At 42.0% G+C, this 20,083-nt stretch overlaps 1 protein-coding gene across 2 annotated transcripts in view; it reads left to right on the forward strand.

The window, feature by feature from the left end:
* The window catches only part of PIP4K2C (phosphatidylinositol-5-phosphate 4-kinase type 2 gamma), a 211,053-nt gene that overhangs the window by 149,636 nt on the left and 41,334 nt on the right, over positions 1–20,083 (forward strand). For both annotated transcript variants that reach the window (XM_077483610.1, XM_077483611.1), the window contains one exon: positions 12,297–12,410. In XM_077483610.1, coding sequence (XP_077339736.1) covers positions 12,297–12,410 — 114 coding nt within the window. The remainder of the gene's footprint in view (positions 1–12,296; positions 12,411–20,083) is intronic.

Consider the following 20,083-nt stretch of genomic DNA (forward strand, 5'->3'; position numbering starts at 1 on the left):
TTCTTTTAGTGGCTATTACATCTGCTAGAAGAGTAAGCGAGTTACAAGCCTTATCAGTAGTGGAGCCTTTCTGTTCCATATTTCCGGACCGGGTGGTGCTTAAGATTGACCCGGGTTTTCCGCCAAAAGTCTCAACAGCCTTCCATAGAACTCAGGAAATGGTTCTACCTACCTTTTTGTCCTTCACCTTCAAATGCTAAGGAGAGGTCTTTTCATAGCCTAGATGTTAGAAGGTGTCTATTACACTATCTAGGGATCACAAGTAAGTTCAGGAAGTCAAACTCTCTCTTCGTCGTGTTCTCAGGATCACGTAAGGGCTATAGTGCGTCCAAAAATACTATAGCTAGGTGGCTACGAATGGCTATTAGGGAGGCCTATAGAGCATCCGGAGTAGAGCCCCCCTCAGGGGTAGTTGCCCATTCCACTCGGGCAGTAGCAACATCCTGGACGGAAAGAGCAGGGGCCTCTCCGAGTTGGATCTGTAAAGCGGCTACGTGGACAAGCTTCTCCACCTTCACCCGCCACTACAGGTTGGACTTGCTTTCAGCTTCAGATCAATCGTTTGGCAGAAAGGTTCTGCAGGCGGTGGTCCCACCCTAGAGTAAGTACTCTCTTATTATCTCCAGGTGCTGTCCTGAAAGACGAAGGGAGAAAACCCTAGTTAGACTTACCGGTAACTGTATTTCTACGAGTCTTTCAGGACAGCGCAGATGACCCACCCTAGATTGTATTTGAAAAATGTGGTGTTATTACTATGTTCTGCTTATCTAATTTCAGCATGGCTGGAGGTACTCTATGAACAACTGAGGCCATGGTAGAAGTGTCCGGTCTTTAAAGTAATCTGCAGTGTTTCCTGGGTAAGTGGGTGGAGCTGCGCTCTCTCCAGGTGCTGTCCTGAAAGACTCGTAGAAATACCGTTACCGGTAAGTCTAACTAGGGTTTTTTGCTATACGGCACTGCATTACTTTAACTGCTTCCTGACCAGCCACCGCAGTTATACTGCGGCAGGTTGGCTCCCCTGGGCAAGCCATTGTAGCTGTACGTCGGCTCTTTAAGATGCTGTAGCAGGCTCACACCCGCAGCATGTCCCAGGAGCCATTGCGCATGATCAACGGGCACCCGCGGGTGCTCGTTTGTGACAGAGCGAGAACCGTTGTGTGTGTGTGTGTGTGTGTAAACAAACAAATCCCGGTTCTGTTAGGGGAGAGTAGACAGTGTGTTCCCACTAAGCAGGAACTATCATCTCTCTCCTAGTCAGCCACATTCCCCCCACAGTTATAAACACACACAGGGAACATTTAACCCCTATTGTTAACCCCTTTCCTGCCAGTGACATTTATACAGTAATCAGTGGCTATTTTTTAGCTCTGGTTAAATGGTACTTGTCCCAAAAAAGTGTCTGATGTATCCGTTGCAGTCCTGATAAAAATCATAGATCCATTACAAATAAAAATATAATAAAAATGCCATAAATCTATCCCCTATTTTGTAGACGCTATAAAGTTTGTGCAAACGTCATACGCTTAATTTTTTTTGTTTTTGTTTTATTTTTTATTTTACCAACAATGTAGAATAATACATATTGACCTAAACTGATGACGAGATGCTTTTTTATTTTTTTATTTTTTTTTATGTTTTTTGGGATATTCTAGCAAAAAAAGTACAAAATATTTTTTTGTTTTTTCAAATTTGTCACTTTTTTGTTTATAGTGTAAAAAATAAAAACCGTAGAGGTGATCAAACGCCACCAAAAAGCACTATTTGTGGGGGGGAAAAAAACATAAATTTTGTTTGGATACATTAACTGACAATTGCACGGTCGTGCAAAACAATGGCCTGGTCAGGAAGGGGGCAAATCCTTCCGGGGCTGAAGTGGTTAACTGACAATTGCATGGGCGTGCAAGACTGTACTGTATAAAATTGATGTCTATTTTGCCCACAAATAGAGCTTTCTTTTGGTGGTTTTTGATCACCTCTGCGTCTTTTTTTTTTTTTTTTGCACTATAAACAAACCGCAGACAATTTAGAAAAAAATCTATTTTTTACTTTCCGCTATAATACATAACCGAAAAAAAGGTCTTCAAAAATTTAGGCCACCGGGTATTCTTCTACATATTTTTGGTGGAAAAAAATCACAGTAAGCATAGATCGTTTGGTTTGTGCAAAAAATTATAGCATTTACAAACTGATCTAGATATAGGGACTTTTTATTTTTATGTTTTTACTAGTAATGGCGGCGATCAGCAATTTTTAGCAGGACTTTGCAGTGGACAAATTTGTCCTAAATTGCGCTTTTTGGGAACGAGTGACACCAATACAGTGATCAGTGCTAAAAATATGCACTGATCACTGTAAAAATTACACTGGCAGGGAAGGGGTTAACATCAGGGGTGATCAAAGGTTTAAATGCGTTCCCTGCTAGTGTTTTCTAACTGTGTGGGGGATGAATTGACAGGAAGAACACAGATCGCTGTTCCTGATTACTAGGAACAGAAGATCTGTGTACTTCCCTGTCAGAATGGAGATCTGCCTTGTTTACCTAGGCAGATCCCCATTCCGCCTCTGCAGAATGATTGCAGGTGGCCGGCGGACCCACAGATTGTCTTCCCCCACCGTGCAGCGGCATTTGCGCACCCACAGTATATATGCAGTGGGCAATCTATGTGGTTAAAGGCCAAGTTCCCCTATATTCACTCACCCTATATTAAAGCTTTCCATTTATTCTACACACACTTTACTATCTTCATGGATGTTTCCCAATCAGATCATTACTTCTGCTTTACTTCCTGGGCAGGCTGTAGGTCATGACACAGGAAGGAGTTGACCAGCTGACCTCATTAGCACACACCCTGCATCCTTCTACCAACCCACCCATTTACAGGTGCATGTTTTTTATGTGAAATGCAATTAATCCATGATCATCATTCTCACTAAATATACAGGCATTTTTTTTTTCTTTCTACTTAAGTGGATGTAAACCTGAATTTTTTTTTTTGTATTTTTTTTTTTGTATTTTTTTTTTTTTGCTGTCATAATGTAGAGAATAATATTTCCTATCATTTGAGACTAGTCTTGCCACACAGATTTAATCCAGCTCTGAGCAATCCTCTTTTATTCAGTGAGATAAATCTTGACAAACAGACAAAAACTTTGTCAAAACCTCCCCCTTGCTGTGAGTGACAGGTGATTTACATCTCATGCACTAGCCTGAGACAGGCACATCCTGTGTAAAAGTTCACAATTCACATCCCCCTCCTCTCCCCTCCAGCTCTTCCAGGATTGGCTGCCTTTACTGTGTTTTGACTGGATGTTTCTCATGAGGTGTGAGCCACAGAGGGTGAGAGGAAATGTATGCTGCAGTGAACAGCCAGCAGAATATACACAGACAAGTGATTTAGGGGAGATGTATGTAGCCAGAGCTGGGCAGAGTACAACATCCAGTGATCTGATGGTTGTTATAGTGCAGTGTGAGGTCACCTGATCACAGTTGCAACTTTCCTTTCCATCACCAGGATTTGTTATGTGAGGGAGGGGGTGGTTTTCCCACTTTTTATAATTACACCCAGTAAGGGGATTGAGCTTAGAGCCAGTTGACACCAGTACGCTGTGCGAGTTTGCATGTGATTCGCACCACACTGCAGTACAGATCACATGCGAGGTCCGTGCAGGGCGATTTCAGCCATACAGATAGTATGGCTGATATCTCACCACATTCGGACCAAACTCACACAGGGCCCTTTTTTTGGGCCGCACCAGAATCGCATGGGTGTTCGCACCTATGCAATCTGATCCATGTCCTGTCAGTTCGCAGTGCGATATGCGAGCTGAAATGGGGGTGTCGTTAAAATTGTATGACACTCCCCAGCAGTTTGCAAACAGCAGTGTGAACTGCTGTGCGAGTCGGATGGGATATGGGAACCCACAGTGGATTTGCAGGGTTCCTGCATCGCACCAGTGTGAACTGAGCCTCAAAGCATACAGCCTACAAATGTCACCTGACTGCTCCCACCAAAGTAAGGTTCGGTTCACGCTGATGCGATTCAGGAACCTTTGCGAATCCACTGCGGCTTCCCACATAGCATCCGACTCTCACGACAGTTCACACTGCCATATGCGAACTGCTGGGGAGTGTCTTATAATGTTAACGACACCCCCATTTCAGCTCGTGTGAACACCCAAGCGATCAGATTCTGGTGCGGACCAAAAAAGTCCTGTGCATGTTTGGTCCGAATGTGATGCGATTTCAGCTATGCAGTTTGTATGGCTGAAATCACATCGCACAGACATCGCATGTGATCTGAACAGCAATGCAGTGTGAATCGCAGGAATGCTGAGTGTACAGTGGTGAGTAGTACATGAAGGATGGTGTCAGGATAGTGGATGGTGTCTATTTTTTTTATTTTACAATTACATTTTTTTTTTTCAAAAGGTTTTTGGGACCAGTGGATTTTTTTATTTTTATAAATTTTTACACTTTAATTTTTTACAATTTATTTTTGTACTATTCTAACAATGATGGGAGGGTGGGGTTTTATTTTTTAAATATTTTTTTTCTTTTCACAGTGCTTTTGGGAAAGGGGATGTCAGTGGGGGGAGGGGGAGCGGTTATGATGTCAGTAGTTTTTTATTTTCAATTTAATTTTTTTTTTTTTTATATATATCTTTATATATTTTTTTATTTCAGTCCTGTTCAGGGCTTTGGTGACATGTCAGGGGTCTAAACCAAGACCCCTGACATCTCCCATTTGAGACAGAGAAAGGGACAGAGGATACAGATTTCCCCAGTCCCTTTCTCTGCACTGAAGATGAATGGAGGGAAGACAGCGGCTCCTCTCCATTCATAAACTGAGCAGAGTAACACACAGGTTACTCTGCTCAGTTCTCACAGGACACAGAGCATTCGGTAATGAACGATCTGTGTCCCATTCAGAAAAGAAAGGGGCCGGTGTGTCAATTACGTCTGCTCTCCACCCTGACAGATTCCCCCATGGTAGAGGAGAGGTAAGCCGGCTGCGGGGAACAAGGGGGGAGCGAAGGAGGAGGAAGACGCGGGAGTAAGCTTTCTTCTTCTGCACATGCGCAGGAGTAAGATGAGCGAGCTCTGCTTTCATCACAGAATGCGCTCTGTCACTCCTGCACATGCACGCGGGGCTTGTCCTGGCTGGCCGTGGGAGTGTAGTGGTGGGCGGAGGTGTCCTCTAACGTCACGACTCTGTCTGCCGAGAATTAAAATGCCCACAGGACCTGGAAGATTGCGGGGCTCCTAGCAGGTGAGGGCATAACTATTTAAATATAAGGATGCATGCAGGAGACATGTAAAACATATACATAGTTTGTGTGTGTGTGTATATGTGTGTGTGTGTGTGTATGTATGTGTATATATATATATATATATATATATATATATATATATATATATATATATATATATATATATATATATATGTGTATGTATGTATATGTGTGTGTGTGTGTGTGTTTTTTATATATATATATATATATATATATATATATATAATGTGTATAAAATACTATGCTAATACTTTAAAACTGATGACAGTGGGTTTACATCCACTTTAACTTTAATTTTGCTGATGTTACTTGAGCCTCATTGGTCTTGTGTTAACGCACCAATTTCACTTTCAGGACCCATTCACATAGCATAGAGGGAGCGCACGTTTTTTGGCTTGTTTTTCCTGTGATGCGCATAGGGCAGACTCCCAATTTCAATGGGCTGCTCTACATGTGACTCATGGGACATTTTGGTGTGTCATAGGTTGCATGTTTTTTTTTTTGTTACTGTTACTGAGCATTCTGCAGCATTTGCCGCCACTTTTTCACATGGTAAAATGTGTGTTTGCTTCTCAGTTTTGTGTGCCATTAAATATGGCACTGAAAGCACAACTAGGTATTTTAGGTGTATATAGGTGGCCAATCTGATTGTACAATCACATTTTAGATTTACCAGATTTATATAATAGGAGGAAACAACCACCTAGCCAATCACTGTATCCAATCAGGCAGGCCTTTGCACTACATAGTTGATGATAGATCTAAAGAATATTGTACAGTCATATTGTATGGTGAACTTTACAGAACCCAGGACACACTTGTCCTGTTTTCGATACTACAGCTCTATCCACATAGGCTGTTATCTCATCTCTCACTTCCTGCACACTTCAAAATGCTAAATAAACGCACTATGCAAAATTAAAGTTAAGGTAGAAAGAAAAAATCGATGCTTGTCTAATGAAATTGATGATCACTGATTGAATTTCACTTAAAAAGCATGCACATGGAAATGGGTAGGTAGGAGGGTGGATGATGCAGGGTGTGTGCTAATGAGGCCAGCTGGTCAACTCCTCCTGTGTCATGAACTACAGTTTGCCCCGGAAGTAAGGCAGAAGTAATGGCTAGGTGTTCAGAAACATTCATGAAGACGGTGAGGAAAGTGTCTGTAGAATGAATGGAAAGCTGTTTTATTTTTTCAAAAGTAGTACAATAATGCTATATTGATACATAGTGGAGCTGGAATTTAGGGGAAAAAAGGTGTACTTGGCCTTTAAATTATTACGACTGATGTGCAGCTACTTTCCAGTGACTGGATACTTGGGGGGGAGAGACTGCAGGAGCAACGTCCTGTATAACCCTCCCCGCTAGTGCCCTTATGTAATAGACCTCTTCTCTCTGAGAGAAGTCCATCTTGTATCTTGAGGTTTTTTCTCTTCTGGGTTATTTCTTTTCCAAGATGATTATTTATTTGCTTGCACTATAGTCACTGTGGCTCAATCTGCAGCTTCCGGATTGGTGGACTCCTTGGCAGGCAGCACTTTGTAGGATGGCAGGCCCTGCCTAATGAAAGATGTAGGGCTGACCTAATGTTGCTTTTGCACTGGATCCTACTGTGGGCGTTTCCCTTGGTGTGCAGTGCAGAATGTGTAGCTAGGCACAGGATGATTTGCAGGTCCAGAACCATGGACCACTTGGTAAAGAGCCCGTCAGGGATATGCTTTTCAGGGAGGGTGAAGCCAGGAAGGTCCTAATTGTTCCTGATTCCTGCTACAAAAGTGGTGAGTACAGCTTAGAAGCATTCATCCCAGGGTGCCCAGTTTATTCTCACCTTTGGGTTGTGGTATCTACTATCCACCCTTCTGGTGATGCAGTGTGAGTACCCAGGATAGCTGGGGTTACTGGTGGTTTGGTGCTGTTTCATTGTCATGCTGGAAGGTGCCTGATGTGACGCTATTTTGCCTGCCCAAACCGCTTCTGCAAATGCATCACCTCATGCTTAGGGAGGTTACTGCACTTACATGTCTTGATCTTTCCTTTCTGGCCTTGGGGCGATAGTTAACAGTGCCTGGTTCTGAGGCACGTAATGGGTTTTCACTCCTTAAGTTAGAAAGTTAAGTAAGAAAAACTCCAAACACATGCTGGTAGGTTAATTGGATCCTGATCCAAGGCTTACACACAGTAAAATGGCGTCTCCATTTCTCTAAGGTAGGGGTACGTCTGTCACTTTTTGGACCCAGGCATCTGAAATGTTCTGGTACAAAAGTAATTTCCAAGGGCTAAACACGGGAGTTTTACACACTCCCTTTTCCACTGTTCATGCTCTCAAACTTGTGTTCTTCCCTGCCATGCTGGGAGAAAATACTTGCTCTGTTCAACAGCTTTTGTATGAAAGGGTCATTAGCCCTGTACCAGCAGAGTACTTTCAAGGTTTTACTTGAACTTCTTTATAGTTCCCTAATGGAAGACTTTGGCCTATTCTGCTTCTGAAAACTCAACTTGCTCCTTCAAGTCTGCACATTCCCTTTTCTGCCTCATATGCGCTATCTGCGCCTTGGAATAAGGGATCAGCATGTGGACCTTCCCTATTCAGTAGGTACCCGCTGACAGTCCACTCCAATAATGCCTCGGCCATAGCCTACATCATTCACAAAGAAGGCACCCAGAAGTCATGCCTTTCTAAAGGAAGTGAAGTTAAGTTAGGTCTCATTCACATGAGGGAGTACTATCAGGCTTTCACACTTTCACACTACAGACAATGGTGCAGCTTTTTTAGGGCTGATTGCAGGCGCTATTTCTAACGCTATAGCGCCTGCAAAACGCCCTGGTGTGAAAGGGGTGTTACAGTTGTATGTGCGTAGAAAAGCTCAAATCCCTCCTGGTCATTCTCAGAATTCTTTGTTTTGATTCTCTCTAAACTTTTCTGCGTTGGTATTCATTTCTTCGGAGCCGTGTACAGTTTTTGCTTTGTCATTATTTGCTTGTAACTTTGTTAATATTTGCTTGTAACAAGATTCATTAACAGTACCACAGAGAGAGCAGTTGTGGACTACTAGATATTTTTAACATTGCACGATTTACATAAATTATTGTACAGTAAAAATGTTAGGTAATGCCCGTCCTATTTATGTTTGTTTTTTTTCCACAGTGAATCATGATCCTTGCCACATGCCTGCAAAAAAACCTACAGATTTTATGAAAAACTAATTTCAGTTATCCATACCAGTAGCTTTTTTTTTTTTTTTTTTGCTTTTTGTGTGTGAGAACTTTTTGAAGAATTACTATCTGACATCAACTCATTAAAAGCTTTCCTGGAGTCCGTATATAGTTCTCTGTGAGGTGTGAGCCTGTAATCAATCATAGCAAAACTAGTTTTTGCAGAACAGATAATTTGATTTTGGTGCATCTTTCAGCACTTGTTTTTCAGAGCAAGTAACGCTCATTGCATGATTATATAAAGAAAAATGATCACAATGATGGTAGTGCTGTGATAGTTTACACTTTAATTTAAGAATAGAATTGACAGTCCCCATACCCTTCATGACAGGCGTATTTTGTAGCTGCATCCTCCATATTGGTCAAAGTGAATGCATGACACAATTATCTCTATGTACATTAGCCATAAAACACCATGAGCAATGCTCTTGTTTCAAAGTTGTTTAGGAATCTGTTGCTTGTTCATATGTGTCAGTGTGATTTCATCATAGGGACACTGACTTTGGCACAGGTAGCAAGAAGATCTAGAGAATGCAGTACTTGGTGTGAATTTTTTCACAAGACTGAAATAAACATGAAAGTATCATGTGTTAATGTATGCCCCACAGACACAACACACCTAATTTTCTCAATAATTTTAATGTAATCTTTTTGGAGGATGTTGTCTAGTTTGGTCCTGTGATTGCCACCATTCCACTTATGTCTATACTTTGTGAGCAGAGATAGTGGACAATACACTACTATGCACATTTTTTAGGCAGGTATGAAAAAATGCTGTAAGTAAAGAATGCTTTCAGAAATAGAAGTGTTTTAAAGTGGAGCTCCAGTCTCCCCTAAAAAATAAATAAATAGGTCAGCAGGTACAAATGCTGTAGTTGCTGACTTTTAACCCTTTCATGACTAAGCCTATTTTTGGCATTTGGTGTTTACAAGTTAAAATCCATATTTTTTGCTAGAAAATTACTTGGAACCCCCAAAAATTATATATATTTTTTTAGCAGAGACTCTAGAGAATAAAACGGTGATTGTTCCAATATTTTATGTCACACGGTATTTGCGCAGTGGTGTTTTAAACGCAACTTTTTGGGAAAAGGGACACTTTCATGAATTAAAAAAAAAATGAAACAGTAAAATTAGCCCAATTTTTTTGCATAACGTGAAAGATAATGTTGCGCCGAGTAAATAGATACCAAACATGTCACACTTTATAATTGCACGCACTCGTGGAATGACGACAAAGTACGGTACCTATAAATCTCAATAGGCGACGCTTTACATTTTTTTTATGATTACCAGGTTAGTGTTACAGAGGCGGTCTAGTGCTAGAATTATTGCTCTCACTGTGATGATCGCAGCGATACCTCACATGTGTGATTTGAACACCGTTTACATATGCGGGCGCGACTTCCGTATGCGGGGACGGCTGGCGCTTTAAAAAAATATATATATATATTTTTAATGAATAAATTGTTTTAAAAAAATAAAATAAAAATTTGATCGCTTTTATTGCTGTCACAAGGAATGTAAACATCCCTTGTGACAGTAATAGGTGGGGCCAGGTACTCTTAGACCCCGATCCCTCCTTTACACTTCAAAGTATTCAGATCGCCAAAATCGGTGATTCTGAATACTGTATATTTTTTTTAAACTGGCGACGTTGGCAGCCGAGTAAACGGGAAGTGACGGCATGATGTCGCTTCTGTGTTTACTATTTGGAGGCTGGAACAAAGCCGATTATGGCTTCGTTCCAGTTCCTCCCCAGCACCCGGAGTACTTCGGCATCCCCTCCCGCTCCTCCGACATAACAGCGGAGCGGCTTTAGCCAATCGCCCACTGTAAAAAAAAAAAACGGTACCAGGATGATGCCTGCAGGTGCGGGCATCATCCCGGTATACCCCCAGGAAGCAGAGTACGCACATCTGCGTACGCTCGGCGGGAAGGGGTTAATAAAAGGACAATTACCTGTCCAGGGATCCAGAGCTGTCCTCATCGGAAGCAATTCTTCAATTGTCTTCAGGTCCAGACAGCTTCACAGCCAGTTTCCCACTGTGCATGTACAAAAGGTGTGCTACACTTTTGTGAATGCTCCCCCAGTCTTCTGGGACCTGGGAAAGCTGGGGACGGGGGGCTATCGGAGAGGAGGTGGGATAGAAAGCAGACAAGTGGAGCTTCTTTTGGGTGCAGTTCCGATTTATTAGTTTAACAATTAACAAAAAGTAAATGGACAGAAGAGAAATCCAAATCAATATTTGGTATGACCACCCTTTGTAAAACGAAGTTCTTGTAGGTACGCTTGCACAGTTTTTTTTTAAGGAATTCAGCAGGTAGGTTGTTCTAAACCTCTTGGAGAACTAACCACTCAACTGATGTAAGCTGCCTCAAATCGTTCTGTCTCCATGTAATCCCAGACAAGCTTGAGGTTGAGATCACGACTCTGTGGGGGCCAAATCACCACTTGCAGGACTGCTTTTTGTTCTTTGCGCAGACGCTAGTTCTTAATGACATTGGCTGTATGTTTGGGGCCATTGTCATTCTGCAGAATAAATTTGGGGCCAATCACACACCTCCCTGATGGTATGGCATGATGGATAAGTATCTGCCTGGATTTTTCAGCATTGAGGACACCACTGGTCCTGACCAAATCCTTTTGCAGAAATGCAGCCCCAAACTTGCAAGGGACCTCCACCATGCTTCAGTGTTGCCTGCGGACACTTATTATTGCTCTGCTCCCCAGCCCATCAGCAAACAAACTGCCTCCTCCTACAGCCAAATAATTCAAATTTTGACTCATCACTCCAAAGCACCTGCTGCCATTTTTCTGCATCCCAGTTCATGTGTTTTTGTGCATATTTGAGTTGCTTAGCCTTGTTTGCAAGACAGAGGTATGGCCTTTTGGCTACAATTCTTCCATGACCACTTCTGACCAGCCTTCTCCAGAGAGTAGATGGGGGGGGGGGGGGGGGGGGGTACCTGGGTTTCACTGGTTTCCTCATGTATCATAACTGCCTTGTGTCTTGTTGCTGTGCTCAATCTTCTCATGGTGCATGACCTGTGACACAAAACTGTTGCCCACAATTTGACCTTGGCAGCATGTTTCAGTTAATAACTGGTTCTACCTACATATGAAATCGATGATGATTAGCGCTGCTTGATATATTAATCATACACCTGACTTTAATCCTTTCCGTCGGGATCTCCGACTGTGTGTACAAGGGCTAAGATTTGATGCTGGTTTGAAGCTAAAGGGTAGTCACTCCAAGTATTGATTTGATTTCGATTTTTCCTCTGGTCGCTCACTTTGCCTTTTATAAATTGATAAAAATAAACCATTAAAATATATATTTTTGAAAGCATTCTTACTTTACAGCATTTCTTCACACCTGCCTAAAACTTTTGTTCTGTACGTGTAAAAAGCTGTTTACACAAAGAATGCTCACCGCAAAAAAGGCATATCTGTATCCATAATTGGTTATAAAGGTAATACATGGTTTGATTTTGTTAAGTATTCCTTTCACATAGATAATCTGTATAAATAACGCTATTTTAAAAGCATTAATTAGCTGTATATATTATTTCAGCCAATGTTGAAACACTGCCACCCTACAGATTTTTTCCCTTGGGAACTCTGGCTTTGGGATGCTAGTCCTCAGGTCATGTAGAGATCTCTTTTCAATGTATCTTTAGTTTTGCTGTAATAGAAGACAGGATGATTCAGTTCACAAATCTCTGCATATTACTGAAGTGACAATTTAAAATGGACTGACCCTTACATTTTTTTTTTAAACCTTCAGATTAAAGAGTTGCCAACTCTGAAAGACATGGATTTCTTAAACAAGAGTCAAAAACTGTATGTTGATGAAGAGCAGAAGAAAACATTCATGGAAAAACTGAAGCGTGATGTTGAGGTAGCTGAACCCTTTGATTTGGTGTTTAATAGTATTTGTGGCATATAGTGTAAAGGTTGCATCAATTAGCTGGTTATGCATCTTTTATGTTTACTTACTGGTCTTTTACAGCACACACTAGAGGCAAAGGGGTTTTTTTTATTTATTTTTTTGGATACTGTCAAAAAAGGATTAGGACATGTTAGGTTTTCTTGCTGTCTGTTTCCCTGTTGGGAAGATTCATCCTCTGTCATGTTTACCATTATCATTGAAAGTGAAAATTTGAAGTTTCTAGTTAACGTTTAGGCTGCTTTCACACTGAGGTGGTTTTTAGGCGTTTTAGTGCTCAAAATGGTCGTTAACGCCTGAAAACTGCCTCCCCATTCCTTTCAGTGTGACTTTTCACACTGGTGCGGTGCGCTTGCGGGACGTTCTGAAAAGTCCTGCAAGCATCTTCTTTGGAGCCATGTATACACCGCTCCCAAAATGCCCTGCACCTGAATGGGCAGCACTGCCAAAGTGCTTCGGGAGTGCTGCAAAAGGGTGCTTTTAACCCTTTCTTCTGCCGCTAGCAGGGGTGAAAAGCGTGTCGCTAGCGGTCAAAAAGCGGCCCTAAAACTAGCGGCTCTTTACCGCTAACACTGAGCGTCTACAGTGTGAAAGTAGCCTAACATTTACCATCACTTTTTGTCCTGTGACAGTTGTCAATGAAAGGGCAATTCTCTCCAGCAAAAAAATGCAGACTGCATTAAATGACAGTCGTCATAACCTTTCCTTGCTCTCTTGCCAAAACTATTGTAAAGTTTTTGATGGATATACTTTAAAAGTATGAAAATAAAGGAGTGAACATGCAGCAAGTAACATTTTGAGGCAATTAAAAGTGTATCCTTTATTAGTGCATGTCTCTCATGGTGTTCCTTTTTATATACTCTATTTTATAATTCTTTGCTTGCCATTTTTGTCCTAAGATTTTTTGCGCTACATATGCAGTTAAACCAGTTTCCTGACTAGGGTTTATAAAATGCTACATCTAAAGCTACAGAAGAGAATTCCTGCAAAGTAATAGGAGCCCAGTGCGCCTGTTCTGTGGCTATCATATTTCATTTATATTTCACATTCTGTAGTGCTCTACTGTAGACTCCCTAATACAGAATATTACATTTACACTTCCTTCTTCATAAAAGCACGTGACCCAGAGATTTCTCACCCACCCACAGGGGCAAAATGTCAAAGGATTGAAAGCTCCCAGCAGGTAGATGAGGAGGATGTATGAGCAGTCATGCTTAAATAAATAGAACAACTTAAATAGTGTTATCTTTGTCCAAGTCTCCAAACACCACACCCCTTCTCTAGCACAAAATGGACTGAGGATCTAGCGTAAAAGCTTTGGAATTGTAGAACTTTATTCTCCTCCTTCTCACCTAGCCAGTTTGGGTACAGAAAGGCCTGCAAAATCAATTTTTTTCTTTTTTTTTTTTTTTTGCATCAGAGGACAGCCAGCAAGTTATACTGATCTCAGCATTTTTGCATCAGAGGACAGCCAGCAAGTTATACTGATCTCAGCAGCAGCCGTAATACGGATGCCCAGTATTAATAACCAGTTTGTTATCACCACTTGTGTGAAGTTGGCTGGGCTGCTGAGTCATCTTATGCATTTTTCTTTTTTTTATTTCTTTTTTTACCCTTTATTAATACTATTATTTTAAAATATTTTTGTTTAATTTACTTCATAATAAAAAAATTAGATATAAAGATAAGAGTACATAAAGTAGATACAGGTTATCTGCGTACCGGTAACACGGATATTTCTTTTGTTCGAAAATTTCAGCATTTTCTATTTTTATTTAACCAATATTTTATTACTCCCTCCCACCCCTGCCACCCCACCCCCCCCCCCCCTCCAGATTGAACATAGGCCTCCAATTTCACCCTCCATAGCTTTTAAATTACTTTATTTTACATCCATTTTTTTATTGATCAGGTGGGTACCCTATTTCATTCAGCCATGGCCTCCATATTTTCTCAAACCTCCTGAGGTTTCCCCTACGTATGTGTACAGTCTTCTCTTTCCAGATTATATCATTGATACCTCGGGTCCATTCACTCAAAAGAGGCGCCCTCTCAGATTGCCATTTCTGTGCGATCAATTTCCGCGCTTGAAATAAACACCGTATAACTGCCAACGTAGTATCTTTTTGCTCCCCCGTTATTTTCCTATATCCTAAAATACAGGTTTTGGGGTCTAGGTCTAACTTAGTCCCAAAAGTTTTATTTATGATTTCTACTATTCCTTCCCAATATCGAAAAAGCTTTGGGCACCTCCACACCATGTGTATGAGGTCCCCGTATCCTCGGCATCTAGGGCAGTCAGCATCCTTCCTCTTTCCAAATAGTAACAGCCTCTTAGGAGTGAAATAGGCCCTGTGTATCAACATTAAATGTGATACTTTCTGTGACGGGGAGACTGATACCCAAGGACCTAATTGCAATATTCTCTTCCACTGTTCCTCTGTGATTTCACCTATATCCTCCTCCCACTTCTTCTTTTGCTTGACTAAGCCTATCTCTGTTTCAGATGTCTTACATAGTAGTTCATAAAGGGCGGAAATAACTCCCCGGGGTTTATCTGCTTCCATTATCTTCTGGGGTAGGGATGTCTTATCCCGTTCCGGTATCTGTGGGCCAAACTGCGCTGTCAGGGCGTGCCGGAGCTGCAAGTATCGATAAAATGTTTTTTGCGGAACATGAAATTCCCTTTTTAAATCCATAAATGTTTTCAGGGTTGTACCGTCATAGATTTGACTTAACCTGGTTATACCCTTCTTCTCCCAGATACTAATTTTCCCAATTGACAGTACTTCTTGTAGGTTCATATTATCCCATAATGGGGTATAATCTGTCCATCCTTTACATCCTAGCATCATTTTTGCTGTTTTCCATACTTTGCATACCATGTTTGTAATGGGGTCCTTACGGTGGAAAGAACTTGCCTCTAGTACTTCCACCATGGTTTTATATGGGGCACCTATCAGCATTGCTTTACCATTTGGGTTAACCTCTCCCTCCTGATCGCTGCCCACCAGGTGTTGCATCTGAGCTGCTAAATAATAATTCCTGGGGCTAGGCACCGCTAATCCCCCCCTATCTATTGGCTGCTGCAATGCCTGGAGTCGAATCCTCGCCTGTCCCCCCCTCCAGATTAACTAACTTCCGGAAGAGGGTCTCAATTTTTTTAAACCACTTTTTCCCTATCCACACTGGGGCATTGTGCAAAACATATAATAATTGTGGCAGCCATATCATCTTTATCAGACTACATCTGCCCGCTACTGACAGTGGGAGTCGACTCCAGGCATCGCAGCTTCGCTTAAATTTGCCAATTATCGGGGCCAAATTTTTATCAACATATTGCTCTAGGTCCGCTATTAAATATATTTCATTACCTCTACCACCTTCAACCGCGGGGTCCCCATTGCAATTCCCACACCTGGTTTATCTAATTGAAGCAGCTCTGACTTTCCCCAATTTATTATTAGGCCCGAAAATCCTCCGAAATTTTCCACTAGTTTAATTGCCCTTACCAAAGATTGATCAGTGTCCCCTAAAAATAGGAGAACATCATCCGCGTATAACGCAATCCTTTCCTCCCAACCCTTTTCCATTTGAAACCCTACTATCCCCGGGTCTAGTCTAATAGCGGTCGCTAATGGCTCCATTGCAATAGCGAAGAGCATTGGGGAGAGTGGGCACCCCTGCCTTGTCCCTCTGCTCATTTCTATCCTTTCAGATTGTTCTTTATTTATTCTTACTTTCGCACTGGGGGCACTATACATCATTTTAATCCACCCGATGAATGTGGGTCCAAACCCACATCCCTCCAGGACACGCCACAAGTATTCCCATTCTAAACTGTCAAAGGCTTTTGTCATGTCCAAGGACAGGATGGCCCTCGAGCCCACGCCCACCGGGGGTGCCTGAATGTTTAAAAATGCCCTTCTTATGTTCATGCTGGTTGATCGCCCTGCGATGAAGCCAGTCTGATCTATATGTATAAGCCTCTTAATTACCTTATTTAGCCTATTTGACAATACCTTAGCTAAAATTTTTGCGTCCGAGCATAAGAGTGATATTGGCCTATATGAGGCTACCTCTTGGGGGTCTTTCCCTTCCTTTGGTATCACAATAATGGTCGCCTCCCTCATGGATACGGGTAGTCTCCCCTCTAACTTTGCCCCCTTTAGAGTCCTAAGTAGTTCTGGAAGTAGGATTTCACTATATTTTTTATATTTCTCCACCGGCAGGCCATCTGGCCCTGGAGATTTTTGATTGGCCATACCTAACACCGCCTACTGTATCTCACTCAAGGTTAAGGGGGCTTCCAAGTCCTCTCTCTCCTCTTGTGTGAGGGTTGGGAGTTTCACTTTCTCCAAAAAAACACGCATATCAACTTCATTTCTCTGACCTCGGGCTCTATACAAGTCCTCATAGAAGGCTCTAAATGTTTCTACAATCTCCTTCCCATTTGTGAGAACTGTTCCATTCATGGACTTGATCACTGGGATTATAGATGGGGGGGGGAATTAGATTTTACTAGCTGAGCCAGCATCCTGCCCACACTCTCCCCTTCTCCAAAGCGACATTGCTTCTGGAATAGCCGCTTATTTTCTTCCCTTTTAATAATTACAGATCTGTACCCCTGCTGTTTATTCAACCATATCCCTTTCTTTTCACAAGTAGGGTCTTTAACATAGTTCTCCTCTGCCTCTATTACTTCCTTCCTAATCTTTTCCTCCCAGCTCCTATTTTTCTGTTTGATTTTAGCTACCTGCTTGATCAAAATACCTCTAACAAACGCTTTTAATGTGTCCCATATTATATTATCCGGGGCCGTACCTATATTGAATACCAGGAACTCTTTTATATTTATTGGGATTTCTTCTACATCCGTCAATAATTCCAACCAGAATGGGCTAATTCTCCAACCCTCCGCTATTATTCTTTTTTTTTTCCCTATACTCAATACTATTTTCAATAATGAGTGATCCGATATCCCTCTAGGCAGATACTCTATATTCCTTACGTCCTGTAGTACTTCCTCATTTCCCAGGGCCAAATCTATTCTGGAAAGTGTCGTATGTGAACTTGAGAAGCAAGAGTATTGCTTAACGTTCACATTCCTCACTCTCCATATGTCTATCAGTCCCACTTCCTTCAGGAAGTGACACAGTCTTGTTGGCCCTGTCTCTCCCAATTGACGTTTAATGGGGAATCTATCAGTCCATCTGTCAAGGACTTCATTAAAGTCCCCTAGCATTATAACTGGAGCCTCCTCCTTATCCACCAGGAAGTCCATAAGTTTGTACACCACCTCCATCTTAAACGGGGGCGGTACATAAACACCTGCTAAGACATAAGGTTTATCCTCCAAACTACCATATAAAAAAACATAGCGACCGAATTCATCAATACTGGCCTGTCTGCAAGAGAACCTCACACCCGTACCTATCATCACACTTACTCCTCTCGAGTAAGATGTATAAGTAGAATGGTACTGATTTTGATACCTCCTATTTTTAAGTTGGGGTATGGTTAATTTTGTTAAATGTGTCTCCTGCAGACAAGCCAGTCCGATCCCATGCCTCTCCAACGTTGAAAAAAACGCTGCTCGTTTAATTGGGGTCCCCAGGCCTCTTATATTCCAGGAGGCGACATTAAGTATTTTATCCTGCATCATTCAGCATCCAAAAACAATAAAGTGAACAGAGGGGTGAGGATACACTATTCGTGCTCCATCCCCAACCTCCTAAAGTATGAGATCCCCATAAATGTGTCATCTTTATGATGTTAACTTCTGAATTAACTACTATTTGTGCTCCCTCTATACAGTGTTCAACCTTCAACTTCTTGTAATCCCCTAACACAAAAATTACTTGATCCAATCCTTCCTCTCTCCCTTCCCACCCATTTCTAATAATCCCCTCCCACCCCACCCCACCCCCCAACCCTCCACCTATCTAGGCACTCCCCCAAGGGGGTACACATGGCCTTCTCACACTCCACCCTACCATCCTTCCCATCCCTCCCTTCCCCACTCTTATAACCTTCTTCCTCCGAGGAAAGTGCAAAAACCAGTAGTGATGATAAACAAGTAACAAGAATTACCACAAATTTTGCCCTTATCTCCCCTTCTATCAATATTTCATACCTCATTTAGACCACTCTCATCTCTCTCCCCGTGCTCCCAAAAAAAAAATACTCAGTAACAAAAAGTGAAACATAAGAAATCCCACTTCCCCCATCACACCTCCCCCACCCCCCTGATATGACTATAATGACTCTTTATTAGCCTCCAACCATAAGACTACATCACCCGGGGATTCAAACAGCTGTGTTCCCCCCAGCGCCGCTATTCGCAAATGCGTTGGGTATAAGAGGGCATATGTAATCCCATGGGACCGTAATGTACGTTTAACCTCTAAGAACTCAGCCCTACGTCTTTGTAATTCTGGGGAGTAATCTGGAAAAAAAGAAATCTTCACATCATTATACATAACGTTGCCCAAGTCCCTTGCCCTACGCATCAATACCACTTTGTCATTATAGTTGAAAAATTTCAGAATCATTGGCCTGGGGCGACCCCCTGTAGGTGGGGGCTTGAAAGGGACTCGATGAGCCCTTTCTATTGAAAAGAATGCTGAGAATTTTTCTCTACCAAACTTTTCTATAAAACATGATTCCAAGAATTTTATAGGATCAGGGCCTTCACTTCCCTGGTAGTCCCAGCATCCTTATATTATCTCTGCGAAGTCTATTTTCTATTTCATCCATTCTGGTATATTGATTGACTAGTTGTTTCCTCATGCTAACGACTTCTTGCTGCACTGGGTACAAATCATCTTCCATTTGGCTTATCCTTGTTTCTAGCAGTGCTGTTCTTTCTGCTGCTTTTTGCATGTCCTGTCTGATCAGTGAAATCTCCTCCTTCATACTCTTAAACTGACCGCATAACTCTCCCAATGACTTTTTGCATGCGTTAACCGCCTGAAGAACCTCTCTCAAGGTTGGGTCCTCCTCGGCGGGGATAATACTCTTGGCAGAGATTTCCGCTTCACCATGGGTTACCCCTTGACGTTTACTTGTATTCTTTGGGCCTGGTACACCAGTAGTATTTAATGCTGAGGGTTGGCCCTGGCTTTTTCTATCCACTGAGCCCCCCTGTTGCGACTTTGTATGTGTAGGTTGAGCCAGCAATATCAGTTGCTCTCCCCTTGTTGGAGACTGACCTGATGTACGAGTGTACCGCTCTAATTTTGCTGCAGCAGCTTGTGCTACTTGTAAGTTCTTTTCTTTTGAGGAGCGAAGATGTTGAGCCCCTTCACTCTCCACTAGCACATGTTCTTCTCCTCGGCGCCTCGCCATCTTTTATTCGAGAAGAAAAAATAAAAATAAAAAACAACCCCAGAGGCCAATATTATAGTCCCGAAAATCTTAGAGAAATAAAGTAAATGTTCCCCTACCGTCTCAAAAGAGATCCAGGGTAAAAGGGAGGGGGGGAAGGGAAGGCAATAATGAAGGGGGGCAAATAAGAAAGTCTCGTGTGCTGGGTTGGCAAACTAGATAACCAACTGATCAAGATCAATCATTTTTCCTTCATTTTTAAAAAAAAAAAACGTTATTCAATGCCGAAGCCAATG

The sequence above is a fragment of the Lithobates pipiens genome, unplaced genomic scaffold (genome assembly GCF_037356315.1).
Source record: "Lithobates pipiens isolate NorthernLeopardFrog02 unplaced genomic scaffold, aLitPip1_a1.2 Scaffold_16, whole genome shotgun sequence".
Classification (NCBI taxonomy): domain Eukaryota; kingdom Metazoa; phylum Chordata; class Amphibia; order Anura; family Ranidae; genus Lithobates; species Lithobates pipiens.